This window comes from Ranitomeya variabilis, chromosome 1 (genome assembly GCF_051348905.1).
Source record: "Ranitomeya variabilis isolate aRanVar5 chromosome 1, aRanVar5.hap1, whole genome shotgun sequence".
In the NCBI taxonomy this organism is placed as follows: domain Eukaryota; kingdom Metazoa; phylum Chordata; class Amphibia; order Anura; family Dendrobatidae; genus Ranitomeya; species Ranitomeya variabilis.
This window is the reverse complement of record NC_135232.1, coordinates 314,689,102-314,705,379: the sequence shown is the minus strand read 5'-3', so window position 1 is coordinate 314,705,379 and position 16,278 is coordinate 314,689,102. Positions and strand designations below refer to the sequence as shown.

Sequence of the window (16,278 nt, the reverse complement as noted above, 5' to 3'; positions counted from 1 at the left end):
TACCCCCCTGGTGGTTGATGTAAGCCACCGCCGTGACGTTGTCCGATTGGACACGTATAGGGTGACCCGCAAGCAGGGTGTGAAAGTGACTCAGGGCAAGTCTGATAGCCCGAATCTCCAGGATGTTGATGGGGAGACTGGATTCCCGACCTATCCAACGGCCCTGGGCAGAGTGATGAAGAAACACCGCCCCCCAGCCGAGGAGGCTGGCGTCGGTAGTTACCACTAACCAGTGGATCGGGAGGAAGGACTTCCCCTGGAGAAGAGATGGACCCAGGGTCCACCATATGAGGGATTGTCTGACCCGCGGAGACAGCGGGCAAGGACGGTCGAGAGATGGGAGACTCCTGTCCCAGTTGTCCAGTAGAGCCTGTTGTAAGGGGCGGAGATGGAGTTGAGCGAAAGGAACCGCTTCGATTGCTGCAACCATCTTTCCCAGGATCTTCATGGCGAACCGAATGGTTCGCGGGCGAAGATGACGGAGCGTTCGGGCTCCCTGCTGAAGCGCTTGAGCCTTGGACCGAGGAAGCAAAACCAGCCCCCTTGAGGTGTCCAGGATCATTCCCAGAAAGGAGATCCGACGGGCAGGAACGGGAGAGGACTTGTCCAAGTTGATCAGCCAGCCCAGGCGCGAGAGAGAATCCAGGGTAATGTGGACGCTTGACTCGCAGGTTTGGAAAGACGGACCCTTTATGAGGAGATCGTCTAAGTAAGGTAACACGACGACTCCTCGCGAGTGAAGGATGGCCATGACAGCCGCCATGACCTTGGTGAATACCCTGGGCGCTGTGGCAAGACCGAAGGGTAAGGCCGTGAACTGGAAGTGGTCGTTCAGAATGGCAAAGCGGAGGAACCTTTGATGAGGCGGGAAAATAGGGATGTGAAGATAGGCATCCTTGATGTCTATCGAGGCCAAGAATTCCCCTCTTTCTAACGAAGAGATGACCGATCTGAGTGATTCCATCCTGAAGTGCCGGACTCTTACACACTTGTTCAGGAGTTTCAGATCCAAAATGGGGCGCACTGTTCTGTCCTTTTTCGGCACTACGAAGAGGTTTGAGTAGAAACCTTTGAACCTCTCGTGTTCCGGGACCGGAACAATGACCCCGCTCTGGCGGAGGGAGTGGATAGCGCAAAGAAGGGCGCGAGACTGAGCTCCCGAGCTGGGGAGACGAGAGGGGAAAAACCGGGTTGGAGGAGGAGAGGAGAACTCTATTTTGTAGCCCGACGATACCAGGTCCCTGACCCATCCGTCTTGAACGACGGAGAGCCAGGCCTGCTGAAAAAGGAGTAGACGTCCGCCTACTCTGGTGGTATCGACTGGCGCCGTTCCCGAGTCATTGAGACGGGAATCTGGGAGGTCTGGAACCTCTGGTTCTGGGTTGCCTAGGTTTTCCGCGCCAGGAAGGGATCGGCCTGAAGGAGGGGCGAACGTCTCTGTCTGTGCGAGCGGATCGGTCCGATCTGGGGCGACCGGTAGGATTGGACCAGGCTGGGCTGGTACGAAAGGACCGAAAGCGAAAATAAGGTTGACGCTGGAAAGCCGCCTTGGGCCTCTGTTGGGGAAGAAACTTGCTCTTTCCTCCCGTGGCGTCGGAAATAAGCTGGTCAAGCCTTTCGCCAAAAAGACGCCCGCTTTGAAAAGGGAGAGAGATCAGAGATTTTTTAGAGGAGGAGTCTGCGCGCCACTCTCTGAGCCAAAGAGTCCTTCTAATAGCGATGGCGTTAGCGGCCGCCGATGCTGCGCAATTCGCCGCATCAAGAGATGCGTACATCACATAATCACTAGCCATGGCTAACAGCTTAGCCAGGTCCGCCATCTCAGACGGGAGGTCCTGTTCGTGAATAGATTTCGCTAGAGCATCCGCCCAGGAAACCATTGCCTTAGTCACCCAAGCCGCGGCGAATGAGGGGGACAGGGAAGAGCCTGAGGCCTCATACACTGAGCGAGCTAGGGAGTCTAGCTGGCGTTCAGTGGGACTCTTAATTGAAGCGCCGTCCGGGACTGAGAGAAGTGTTTTAGAGGCCAGGCGCGAGACCGGAGGGTCTACTATAGGGGGATCCGTCCAGTCTTTCACGAGATCTGTTGAGAAGGGATACTTCGATACCAGATCCTTCTTACCCGAGAAACGTTTATCTGGACGCTCCCTGTGACGCTTGACTATATCAAGAAAAGCTGGGTGAGAGGCAAAAGTCTTGTGGGAACGCTTGGTTCTGGTAAAAGAAACCGCGTGTTCCGGAGCGGAATTAGGGTCATCATCCACCCTAAGCGCGTGATTGACTGCTACAATGAGGGAGTTAACCGTAGCTCTGAACTCCGGAGCCTCCGGGTCCAATGATACCTCGGACTCATGTTCAGAGTCTTGAACGCTGCGAGCCCCCAAAGAGGGTGAGCGAGAGGTGGAGCTGCCAGAGACTGAGTGGCGAGGTGAACGCCCAGGAGAGGTAGTACGGATCCGTTTTCTGGACGACCGTGCCTCTATAAGTGGAGAGCGGCCCCTGCTGGTAGACGATTCCCCTGCTACGTAGGGATCCCTTAGGACCTGTAACGGATTGCCCCGTTCCCCGGGAGGATTTTGAATGGATTTGATGGCGTTGGCTAAAAAATCCACGGACTGCGAAAGTGAAACAACCCACGGGGGGGGGGGGCTAGGTACACCGGAGTCGGTGGCGGTGGAGGGCTCCTGGGCACCTGGGGCATCGCAGGCAGAGCAGAGGGGAGAGCTTTGAGGGCGGGGAAGTGGAGCCTGGCAGGTGGTACACGCAGAAAAAAAGGTCGAATGCACCTTTGTGGATTTCTTAGTCTTAGACTGAGACATGGTGTAAACTAATGCCAGGGGCTAGCCTGATTCCCTGGGAGGGGAAGCGAGAGCGAGACTGCAGGAGAGAGCTGACGGTCTCCTTACCCTGGTCCTGTGTCCCAACGAGGAAGAGGGAGGCGGCAGGAGAACTAGGCGACAGCCGGCGTGCACAGAGCTGCACGTGGGAGACGCTGCAGCTGGGAGACCTGGTGCTGCGGCGTGCATATGAGATCCAAGATGGCCGCCGAGACCTGGGGGAAGATCTCGCACACAGCGAGAAGCGCCAGGACCGGTGGGCGGAGCCGCGCGATGACGCGAAAAGGGGGCGGAGCCGCGAAAAAGGGGGCGGAGCCTATCGGGAAGCGCCAGATTCCCGGTCGTCTAGGCCGAAGCCGGGGACTAAATTTGTACCATCGGCCTGGCGTGCTGCCGCTGAAGGCCGCGGTATCAAGAGGCCCAAGAATAAGGAGTGCCACTAGAACATGGGGAGCCCTCCGGACCAGTGACCACCCCCCCTACCCCCGAGACACTTACCGTGATGGAGCAGCGCACCGGGACTGAGGTAATTGGGGTGAAAGACAGGGACGGTGCAGGGGATGGGAAGCCTCCATCCACCAGCCCCAGAAACGGGGGGTGGAGAGGAACCGTCCACCCCTGAATCAGCCGCATGCAGTGGTGATGCAGGGAATATCGCACGGACGCCACGGGTACTAGTGCCTCTGTACAGCCGAGGGTGAAACCTGGTGGACAGGGCAGTCCGGCATAAAAAGGCCTGGCTGCAGAAGAGGGTACTGGAGGAAAACACCAGTGCTCGTCTGGACTAAGTGGGGAGAACGGTGCCCTTCTAGGGAAAAAACCGTCGCCCCAAAAAAGATCAGCTCAGGCAGTGGCTCCCACGTCGCAGGAGAGGATACGGTGAGGTGAAACTCCCGTGCTCGCCTGTTGTTGGTTCGGGGGAGATCGGACCATGAAAGAATCCGTCGCCCCCTTCGTCCGGAATAGATTAAAAAGAAAAAATCCATGAGAATAAAAATCAGTGTGCCTCCTACGGACACTAAGCTTGAACTGGGTGTCTGGAAGCCAGTATGAGGGTGTATACTGCAGGGGAGGAGCTAACCTTTTTTTGTCTCAGCTTAGTGTCAGCCTCCTAGAGACAGCAGCATAACCCATGGTCCTGTGTCCCCCAATGAGGCGAAGGAGAAATGAATTTTAGCCCGGAATTGTTTATTTTCCCAAGGGTAACAGGAGAAATTGGACCCCAAATGTTGTTGTCCAGTTTGTCCTGAGTACGATGATACCCCATATGTGGGGGTAAACCACTGTTTGGGCGCACGGCAGGGGTCGGGAGGGAAGGCACGCCACTTGCCTTTTTAAATGGAAAATTAGCTCCAATAGTTAGCGGACACCATGTCGCGTTTGTAGAGCCCCTGTGAGCCTAAACATTGGAGCTCCCCCACAAGTGACCCCATTTTGGAAACTAGACCTCCCAAGGAACTAATCTAGATGTGTGGTGAGCACTTTGAACCCCCAAGTGCTTCACAGAAGTTTATAACGCAGAGCCATGAAAATAAAAAATAATTTTTCTTTTCTCAAAAATGATTTTTTAGCCCACAATTTTTTATTTTCCCAAGGGTAACAGGAGAAATTGGACCACAAAAGTTGTTGTCCATTTTCTCCTGAGTACGCTGATATCCCATATGTGGGGGATAACCACTGTTTGGGCACACGTCGGGGTTCGGAAGGGAAGTAGTGACGTTTTGAAATGCAGACTTTGATGGAATGCTCTGCAGGCGTCACATTCCATTTGCAGATCCCCTGATGTGCCTAAACAGTAGAAACCCCCCACAAGTGACCCCATTTTGGAAACTAGACCCCCCAAGGAACTTATCTAGATGTGTAGTGAGCACTTAAAAACCCCAAGTGCTTCATAGAAGTTTACAACGCAGAGCCGTGAAAATAAAAAATAATTTTTAATTCCTCTAAAATTATGTTTTAGCAAGCAATTTTTTATTTTCGCAAGGGTAACAGGAGAAATTGGACCCCAGTAATTGTTGCCCAGTTTGTTCTGAGTACCCTGATACTCCATATGTGGGGGTAAACCACTGTTTGGGCGCACGTCGGGGCTCGGAAGGGAGGGAGCACCATTTGACTTTTTGAACGCAAGATTGGCTGGAATCAATGGTGGCGCCATGTTGCGTTTGGAGACCCCTGATGTGCCTAAACAGTGGAAACCCCTCAATTCTAACTTCAACACTAACCCCAACACACCCCAAAACCCTAATCCCAACTCTAGATATAACCCTAACCCCAACAAACCCCTAACCACAACCCTAACCCAACACACCCCTAACCCTAATCTCAACCCTAACCCTAATCCCAACCCTAACCACAACCCTAACCCCAACACACCCCTAACCCTAATCTTAACCCTATTTCCAACCCTAGCCCTAATTCCAACCCTAACCCTAAGGCTATGTGCCCACATTGCTGATTCGTGTGAGATTTTTCCGCACCATTTTTGAAAAATCCGCAGGTAAAAGGCACTGCGTTTTACCTGCGCATTTACCGCGGATTTCAAGTGTTTTTTGTGCGGATTTCACCTGCGGATTCCTATTGAGGAGCAGGTGTAAAACGGAATCCGCACAAAGAATTGACATGCTGCGGAAAATACAATGCAGTGTTTCCGTGCGGTATTTTCCGCACCATGGGAACAGCGGATTTGGTTTTCAATAGGTTTACACGGTACTGTAAACCTGATGGAAAACTGCTACGAATCTGCAGCGGCCAATCCGCTGCGGATCCACAGCCAAATCCGCACCATGTGTGCACATAGTCTAATCTAACCCTAGTGGTAGAAGAAAAAAAAAAATTATATATATATATATATATATATATATATATATATATATATATATATATATATATATACACACATACAATATATATATATATATATATATATATATATATATATATACACACACACACATACAATGTATATATATGTATATATTTTTTTGTCCTTACCTATGGGGGTGATAAAGGGTGGGTTCATTTACCATTTTTTTTATTTTGATCACTGTGATAAAACCTATCACACATCACATCGGAGCACGGGGGGGGGGGGGGTGTGGGGGGAGCGGATCGAAGCACGGGGGGAGCGGACCACAGTACGGGGCAGAAAGGAGGACTGGGGAGGCGATCGGTGGCGGGGCAGATTAGGTTTTCCAGCCATGGCCGATGATATTGCAGCATCGGCCATGGCTGGATTGTAATATTTCACCATTTTCATAGGTGAAATATTACAAATCGCTCTGATTGGCTGTTTCACTTTCAACAGCCAATCAGGGTGATCGTAGCCATGGGGGGGTGCCACCCCTGGGCTGAAGTACCACTCCCCCTGTCCCTGCAGATCGGGTGAAATTGGAGTTAACCCTTTCACCCGATCTGCAGGGACGCGATCATTCCATGACGCCACATAGGCGTCACAGGTCGGATTGGCACCGACTTTCATGACGCCTACGTGGCGTCAAAGGCCGGGAAGGGGTTAAGAGGTAGCCCGAAACTAACTGATTTAATATTAAATGTCTATTTAATGTAATAATCTAATTGCTTTTCTAATATACTTTAATTACAAAAATAATGCAGTTAGATTGAAGAGACAGGAAAAGGTAGGGAATTTCTTTTTTTCTTTACAATCTTCCTGTTTGATGAGGTTTTGTTTGAGAATCCCCAGTGCATACTGGGATAAGGGAACTGATGCTGTGGTCACTGCCGCAGCCTCTGTCAAAACCCTGAAACAAAGCTTCATCAGTGACATTTGTTTCAGGGGCTGGATTAGTCCTTGCTGTACCAAGCATAAGTTGGTTGTATGTTCCAATGTATGCTCAGTAGTGATGTGTTTTGAGGGTGGGGCTGGACTCTGCTTTTCCGTCTCAGTGTATTCCCTCCTTACAATGTGCACTGACAGTGCACTCTCATGCCGATTCGTTGATTCTCATCAGAGCCATAGAGGGAGAGAACTGTCACTGTGACTCTATTCGGGGCCCACCCATGCAGCCGGGACACGTCCCGGCAATCCAGCCAGTCACACGGGCTTTCCCCTGCTCTTCACCCACTGCTCTCAACCCAGTGTCTTACTTCCCAGATGCACAGGAACTCCGTGCGCTGAGAGGGTTTTTTCAGTGTGCCCTTTTTCCCCCTCACTTGCTGCCCCCTCCTCAGCAAACTCTAATTTCCCTGGGTTGAAGTGGAGGATAAAACAAGCGTCAAAACGGAAAATGGGCTTTGGGGAAGGGGTGAAAAAAAAATAAAAAAATTGTACAGTGACAAGATCCTACTGAGCTGACATCGTAATTAACATCAGATGCATGCTCAGTAGAGGAGGAACTAGCCCAGCCCACTGAAACGGTCGTCAATGATGATCCTTAGTTTCAGGATGCAGACCGATGCTGTGGTCAGTACCCTCTGGTGACGTCTTGTTTGAGTATACCAGCGTGAACTGGGGATTTTGAAACGAAAAGTCAAACAAAGTTGGTTAAAAAAATAAAGCAGTAATAATTCTAATTAATGAATATAGGCAATTACCTTACAAGGGCTTCATTTTTTTTAATACTTTTCTGATTCAGTACTAAAGTTTCTTAACTATTTGACAACTTTACAAACCCTGCAACCATTTGTCCCTTTCACAACACTCACTAGATCACACAAATTAGCTGTACATGGCCATGTATTTTACTAGGAGGATAAACCAGCTGGGACATTTCAGAGAGTCCAAATATCTGCCTCGTTAGTTTAGTGACAAGAAACAACATTATTTTCTTACATTTATTATAAAGTTACATTTTTATACAGAGCGACCAAGAAGTGAAGTCAGATGCTGACTAGCTCATATCTAAGAGTGGGGCCACACAAAGTCAAACATTTGTATTGAGTCACACATTCAGGTGAGAATTCTGTTGGACAAGCCAGTTGATTGTTTCCAAGAGATGAGACATCTGGTAATGTTGAGCGATATTCCGGAAGGCATCTATCTGATCCAAGAGAGCCTGCAAGTAAGAAACATACAGTAGTTAATGTGTATTTATGAGATTCTAAATTCAACCTTACTGACCAGCACCAGGCAGCTGCTGTCAAGGCAAATAAAATTTGGATACAGATAAGAACGACCAAGGTTATTAAGGGAATGGGTGAATGACAAAACCAAGGTAGGTTATCAAACTTGGGGATATTCAGTCTGGAAAAACAAAGGCTTACAGGCAGTCTCATTACAATATACAAACATATAGAGGGGACAGTACTGGGATCTTTCTAATGATCTTCTTACACCTTGGCCTGTAATAATGACAGAGGCATCCTCCACATCTAGAGGAAAGAAGATCTATTCATATTCATCACAGGCAATTCATAATTGTGCGAACAGTGAAACCATGGCTTTTTTTTTTTTTTTCATATTTATGAAATCCGGGCCGGGGTCACCTTAATACCCCCCAACCGGCCGCTCGCTCGCCTGCCTCAGAGTCCTTGCCCCCCTTGACATCATACAGATACAGTATGAGTCATAGATACTCACCTAGCTGCTCCAGCGATGCCTGGTCTGGTCTCAGCGACGGCAGCTCGTCCTGTGTGAGCGGTCAGGTGGTACCGCTCATTAAGGTCATGAATATGCGGCATATTCATGACCTTAATGAGCGGTACCACCTGACCGCTCACACAGGACGAGGGAGCTGCTTTGGGTGGACGTTCTGCGCGGTGTCGCCGGTGTGGATAAGCCGAAAGGTGAGTATGATGACATCCAGGCCAGGGAGGACGGGAGGGGGGGTTGGGGGGAGGAACCGTGGACGGTGACCCGCTCAGCCGAGCCATACAAGATAGGGGCGTCGGGGTCCAGGGAGCCGATGACCGATGAGCCATGCATGGAGGGGGCGGCTGGCCAGGGGGAGAGATGACGACGAACCATGCAAGATGGGAGCCGGCGATGAGCAATGCATAGGGGGGATGGATGGGAGATGAGCCAGAGCCACCCATGCATACAGGGAGGGAGGGGGACATGAGCCACGCATACAGGGGGGATGGGAGATGAGCCAGAGACAGCCATGCATACAGGGAGGGGGACATGAGCCAGGCACACGGGGGGGGGGGGGGGGATGGGAGATGAGCCAGAGCCAACCATGCATACAGGGTGGAGGGAGTGGAGCCACCCATGCATGCATACAGGGGGGGGGATGAGCCATTCATGATGGGAGCGGGGGGGGATGAGCCATTCATGATGGGAGCGGGGAGCCGATGAGCCATGCATACAGGATGGGAGGGGGGGGGGGCATTATACAGTATGCGCGGAGCATCATGTGTGGCCATTATACAGTATGGAGCATCATGTGTGGCCATTATACAGTATGGAGCATCATGTGTGGCCATTATACAGTATGGAGCATCATGTGTGGCCATTATACAGTATGGAGCATCATGTGTGGCCATTATACAGTATGGAGCATCATGTGTGGCCATTATACAGTATGGAGCATCATGTGTGGCCATTATACAGTATGGAGCATCATGTGTGGCCATTATACAGTATGGAGCATCATGTGTGGCCATTATACAGTATGGAGCATCATGTGTGGCCATTATACAGTATGGAGCATCATGTGTGGCCATTATACAGTATGGAGCATCATGTGTGGCCATTATACAGTATGGAGCATCATGTGTGGCCATTATACAGTATGGAGCATCATGTGTGGCCATTATACAGTATGGAGCATCATGTGTGGCCATTATACAGTATGGAGCATCATGTGTGGCCATTTTTTTTTTGTTATAATTATTGTATATGAAACCGTATGATCAGCAGTGCTAAATGACTGTGGTTGGGACGTGGATATGGGTGTGACTAGTTGTGAAATGGGTTTGGTCAGTGGCTTGGCCTAAAATTTGCTGCAAACTTTATACCTCTTTCCCTACTTCAAAAGTTGGGAGGTATGATACCACATTTGCCAGATCACAGCAAGTGCCACAAATCCCATAGAGAATGAATGAAGCCAAACGCAGTGTTGCCGTAAGTGATCTGTTACGCGGCAGATGCAGAAAAACTGTCGGATCTGCTGCAAAACTCGACTTTCACATCAGTGATTCTTGCCAAAGTCACTGCCGATAGTGTCATACTCACCAAAGTGGGAGGCAGCACTAAAAGTGCCTAGGGCAGGAGAAACTCTAAATACGGCCCTGAGCATGTGACTGATGAGGATTTTTGCCTTCCTCTGGAGCAACAGGTTATAGTTTAAACATTATGGTCTTCTTTCAAACTTTAAAACAATGAATACTTTTAATAGACATTAATAATAAGTACCTTCATTGAAATAGTAAGACTGAAGTCTCCTGCACAGTTGCAGTATACTGGCATGTTTGCTTCTTTTACTCCTTTACACTTCAAACACATCTGGAAACAAGATCATAAAAACCACACTAAATACAAGAACAACCAATACACAAGCCAAAACTAGAAGATCACACAAACTCACCAAATCTTGCAGCATAAAAGCCATCATCTTCTTCTGCAGAGCTTCCACTAGTGACATTTCTATGCTGTCCGTGTCATACTCCGCCTGACAGTTAGAACAAATCCACTGTGGCAGCACAGACCCATCCTGTAATGGTGATCAAAGGTGAGAAACATAAAACCCACCGATACAGCCGAAAAGCAGCTAAGACTACTGCAGACAACACCAGGCTAACCTGACTGAGAGAAGGATCCTTGCACAAGTCAAGGTCTCGGCAGAAATTACAGCTTCTGCAGATGATTTCAGGAAGTATGTAGGAGCGGCATGGATCCCGAAACTGTGCATCTTCTGAGAATTCCCCAACATCAATAAGGCGCAAGAGATCTCTTTTTAATTTGTTAACCTGGTTGGTTATGTTTGAATCCAGAGAAAGAACCTAAAGAACCAAAACAGCAAAATAATTCAGATAAACAACTCAATATAAGCCCTTTTCTCATTCAACCACGCTTATTATGTGGGCAGCACTGTTGCTTTGCTGCAATGGGGTCTTGTGTACAAATCCCACCAAGGACACCATCTGCAAGGAGTTTGTATCTTCTCCCAGTGTTTGTGCGAGTTTCCCCAGGTACTCCCGTTTCCTCTCACATTCCAAAGATATACTGATAGGGAATCTAGATTGTGAGCCCCAATAATGTCTGTAAAGCTGCAGAATATGTTGGCGTAATAGTAAAATAAATAATAATCCATGCCAAGTCAAGTATTCCATGCCAAGATGTTTAGGGAAATTACAACATCTTAGACTACAAGGCCTTGGTAATTTACGGTCCTAGTTTCCTCATACTCAAGCCACCCACCAATCCATTATCGCTTTGGGTGCTTTTCCCCACTCAATAACCACCTTCGTGTCTGGTAAATGTATTGTCCCTCTAAGGCTATACAGTACAGACCTACAGTTCGGACACCTTCTCATTTAAAGATTTTTCTGCATTTTCAAGACCATGAAAATTGTAAATTGTAAATTCACGCTGAAGGCATCAAAACTATGAATTAACACATGTGGAATTATATACTTAACAAAAAAGTCTGAAACAACTGAAATTATGTCTTATATTGTAGGTTCTTCAAAGTAGCCACCTTTTGCTTTGATGACTGCTTTGCACACTCTTGGTCTGTACTGTATGTCCTGGCAGTGCATATTCTATTCTAGTGTACATTCTGATGCGACAATCCACACCTTGCATAGCAAAGAGTGAAGTCTGCGGTGACATTGCCAGCATAAGTTGATTTCATATTCTGCAGTGCATGAATGATCTTTGGTGATGTGCTACACCAGCAATATGCTACATACAGGTCCTTCTCAAAAAATTAGCATATAGTGTTAAATTTCATTATTTACCATAATGTAATGATTACAATTAAACTTTCATATATTATAGATTCATTATCCACCAACTGAAATTTGTCAGGTCTTTTATTGTTTTAATACTGATGATTTTGGCCTACAACTCCTGATAACCCAAAAAACCTGTCTCAATAAATTAGCATATTTCAACCGTCCAATCAAATAAAAGTGTTTTTTAATAACAAACAAAAAAACCATCAAATAATAATGTTCAGTTATGCACTCAATACTTGGTCGGGAATCCTTTGGCAGAAATGACTGCTTCAATGCGGCGTGGCATGGAGGCAATCAGCCTGTGACACTGCTGAGATGTTATGGAGGCCCAGGATGCTTCAATAGTGGCCTTAAGCTCATCCAGAGTGTTGGGTCTTGCGTCTCTCAACTTTCTCTTCACAATATCCCACAGATTCTCTATGGGGTTCAGGTCAGGAGAGTTGGCAGGCCAATTGAGCACAGTAATACCATGGTCAGTAAACCATTTACCAGTGGTTTTGGCACTGTGAGCAGGTGCCAGGAAGCATGAAGTGCTCCAAAATCTCCTGATAGCTAGCTGCATTGACCCTGCCCTTGATGAAACACAGTGGACCAACACCAGCAGCTGACATGGCACCCCACACCATCACTGACTGGGTACTTGACACTGGACTTCAGGCATTTTGGCATTTCCTTCTCCCCAGTCTTCCTCCAGACTCTGGCACCTTGATTTCCGAATGACATGCAAAATTTGCTTTCATCAGAAAAAAGTACTTGGGACCACTTAGCAACAGTCCAGTGCTGCTTCTCTGTAGCCCAGGTCAGGCGCTTCTGCCGCTGTTTATGGTTCAAAAGTGGCTTTACCTGGGGAATGCGGCACCTGTAGCCCATTTCCTGCACACGCCTGTGCACGGTGGCTCTGGATGTTTCCACACCAGACTCAGTCCACTGCTTCCTCAGGTTCCCCAAGGTCTGGAATCGGTCCTTCTCCACAATCTTCCTCAGGGTCCGGTCACCTCTTCTTGTTGTACAGCGTTTTCTGCCACATTGTTTCCTTCCAACAGACTTACCATTGAGGTGCCTTGATACAGCACTCTGGGAACAGCCTATTTGTTGAGAAATTTCTTTCTGGGTCTTACCCTCTTGCTTGAGGGTGTCAATGATGGCCTTCTTGACATCTGTCAGGTCGCTAGTCTTACCCATGATGGGGGTTTTGAGTAATGAACCAGGCAGGGAGTTTTTAAAAGCCTCAGGTATCTTTTGCATGTGTTTAGAGTTAATTAGTTGATTCAGAAGATTAGGGTAATAGGTCGTTTAGAGAACCTTTTCTTGATATGCTAATTTATTGAGACAGGTTTTTTGGGTTATCAGGAGTTGTAGGCCAAAATCATCAGTATTAAAACAATAAAAGACCTGACAAATTTCAGTTGGTGGATAATGAATCTATAATATATGAAAGTTTAATTGTAATCATTACATTATGGTAAATAATGAAATTTAACACTATATGCTAATTTTTTGAGAAGGACCTGTATTAGCCTACCCCAAAACCTCTCAAGTGGATGTCTGGTTAAAAAAAAAAAAAATAATAATAATAATAATAATAATGATGATCAAAGTCAATGAATTCGAACTTTTGAACAGTATGGTTACAACTTTCTCTTCTGTGAAATGTGATGTGATCTGCGGCTGACATTTTGACATGAACTGCCCAATTTGGTAAACCCATTATGGGAAGATGATAAAAAAAAAAATCTACAGAACTTTGCATAATAAAGCTAAAATCGGAACGCACATTGCGGGTAGCGGGCTCTATCCACCAACATGTTGGCATTGGCAGCTTCTTTAGGTTACTTATATGCATCTATCATTCACCTTTTGTGCACTTTGAGCCTTTGTAATAGGAGCATTTGAGGTTTTGCTTTGAGTATTATTTATTTATTTTTTTTACAAAAGTATATAGCAGTTTTCCACTATCTGCACCTTAATGTGGTGCCAGCTGTGTGCACTTTTTGTCGCTATTTGTATTTATTGTGAAATATTGGATATCAACCCCTTTGAGACCTAGCCTGTTTTCACCTTAATGACAGGGCCAATTATTACAATTCTGACCACTGTCACTTCAGGAGGTAATAACTCTTGAACGCTTTAACGGACCTCGGTGATTCTGAGACTGTTTTCTCGTGACATATTGTACTTTATGATAGCGCTAACATTTCTTTGATATGACTTGAGTTTATGAAAAAAATGGAAACTTGGCAAAAATGTTGAAAATTTCACAATTTTCAAACTTTTTTTTATGCCCTTAAATCAGAGCGTCATATCGCACAAAATAGTTAATACAGTCACATGAAAAAGTTTGGGCACCCCTATTAATCTTAAGCTTAATGTTTTATAAAAATTGTTTTTTTTGCAACAGCTATTTCAGTTTCATATATCTAATAACTGTTGGACACAGTAATGTTTCTGCCTTGAAATGAGGTTTATTGTACTAACAGAAAATGTGCAATCTGCATTCAAACAAAATTTGACAGGTGCATAAGTATGGGCACCCTTATCATTTTCTTGTTTTAAATACTCCTACCTACTTTTTACTGACTTACTAAAGCACTTTTTTTGGTTTTGTAACCTCATTGAGCTTTGAACTTCATAGCTAGGTGTATGCAATCATGAGAAAAGCTACTTAAAGTGGCCACTTGCAAGTTGTTCTCCTGTTTGAATCTCCTCCGAAGAGTGGCATCATGGGCTCCCCAAAACAACTGTCAAATGATCTGAAAACAAAGATTATTTAACATAGTTGTTCAGGGGAAGGATACAAATCTGTCTCAGAGGTTTAACCTGTCAATTTCCACTGTGAGGAACATAGTAAGGAAATGGAAGAACACAGGTACAGTTCTTGTTAAGGCCAGAAGTGGCAGGCCAAGAAAAACATCAGAAAGGCAGAGAAGAAGAATGGTGAGATCAGTCAAGGACAATCCTCAGGCCACCTCCAGAGATCTGCAGCATCAACTTGCTGCAGATGGTGTCACTGTGCATCGGTCAACTATACAACACACTTTGCACAAGGAGAAGGTGTATGGGAGAGTGATGCGAAAGCCATTTCTGCAAGCACGCCACAAACAGTCGGCTGAGGTATGCAAAAGCACATTTGGTGAAGCCAATTTCTTTTTGGAAGAATGTCCTGTGGACTCATGAAACAAAGATTGAGTTGTTTGGTAATACAAAAAGGCGTTATGCATGGCAGCAAAAAAACACAGTGCGTTGTATAGTTGACCGATGCACAGTGACACCATCTGCAGCAAGTTGATGCTGCAGCTCTCTGGAGATGGTCTGAGGATTGTCCTTGACTGATCTCACCATTCTTCTTCTCTGCCTTTCTGATGTTTTTCTTGGCCTGCCACTTCTGGCCTTAACAAGAACTGTACCTGTGTTCTTCCATTTCCTTACTATGTTCCTCACAGTGGAAATTGACAGGCTAAATCTCTGAGACAGCTTTTTGTATCCTTCCCCTGAACAACTATGTTGAATAATCTTTGTTTTCAGATCATTTGACAGTTGTTTTGAGGAGCCCCTGATGCCACTCTTCAGAGGAGATTCAAACAGGAGAACAACTTGCAAGTGGCCACTTTAAGTAGCTTTTCTCATGATTGCATACACCTAGCTATGAAGTTCAAAGCTCAATGAGGTTACAAAACCAAAAAAAGAGCTTTAGTAAGTCAGTAAAAAGTAGGTAGGAGTATTTAAAACAAGAAAATGATAAGGGTGCCCATACTTATGCACCTGTCAAATTTTGTTTGAATGCAGATTGCACATTTTCTGTTAGTACAATAAACCTCATTTCAAGGCAGAAACATTACTGTGTCCAACAGTTATTAGATATATGAAACTGAAATAGCTGTTGCAAAAAAACAATTTTTATAAAACATTAAGCTTAAGATTAATAGGGGTGCCCAAACTTTTTCATATGACGAAATAAGATTTCCCACATGGCTACTTTACATCAGCACAATTTTGGAAACAATTTTTTTTTGTTAGGAAGTTATAAGGGTTAAAAGTTGACCAGCAATTTCTAATTTTCACAACAAATTTTGCAAAACCATTTTTTTTTTTTTTTTTTTTAGGGACCACCTCACACTTGTAGTGACTGAGGGGCCTATGTGACAGAAAATATAGCAAAGTGACACCATTCTAAAAACTGCACCCCTCAAAACCACATTCAAGAAGTTTATTAACCCTTCAGGTGCTTCACAGGAATCTTTGGAATGTTGAAGAAAAAATGAGATTTTTGTGTACTCACAGTAAAATCCTTTCTCCGAGCCAATCATTGGGGGACACAGGACCATGGGGTGTTATGCTGCTGTCACTAGGAGGACACCAAGTAAACACAGAAAGAATAGCTCCTCCACTGCAGTATATACCCTCCTGCTGGCTCTCAGTGAACCAGTTCAGTAACAAAGCAGTAGGAGCTTAATATTTAACAAGGATGAACTATGTCAAAAACCAAGTTAACTCAACAAAAACCAAAAGCCAATAGGCTAACAGGGTGGGTGCTGTGTCCCCCAATGATTGGCTCGGTGAAAAGGATTCTACGGTGAGTACACAA

The 16,278-nt window shown here is 46.2% G+C and overlaps 1 protein-coding gene across 1 annotated transcript in view; it reads right to left on the bottom strand.

Moving 5' to 3' along the window:
• Window positions 1-7,614: 7,614 nt before the first annotated feature.
• POLE (DNA polymerase epsilon, catalytic subunit) overlaps window positions 7,615-16,278 on the bottom strand; it is a 127,384-nt gene continuing 118,720 nt past the window's right edge. Inside the window, exons 46-49 of the mRNA XM_077297213.1 lie at window positions 10,536-10,736; window positions 10,322-10,447; window positions 10,150-10,239; window positions 7,615-7,849 (exon numbers count right to left, since the gene is read on the bottom strand). Of these exons, the coding sequence (XP_077153328.1) occupies window positions 7,736-7,849; window positions 10,150-10,239; window positions 10,322-10,447; window positions 10,536-10,736 (531 nt within the window). The 3' untranslated portion in view covers window positions 7,615-7,735. The remainder of the gene's footprint in view (window positions 7,850-10,149; window positions 10,240-10,321; window positions 10,448-10,535; window positions 10,737-16,278) is intronic.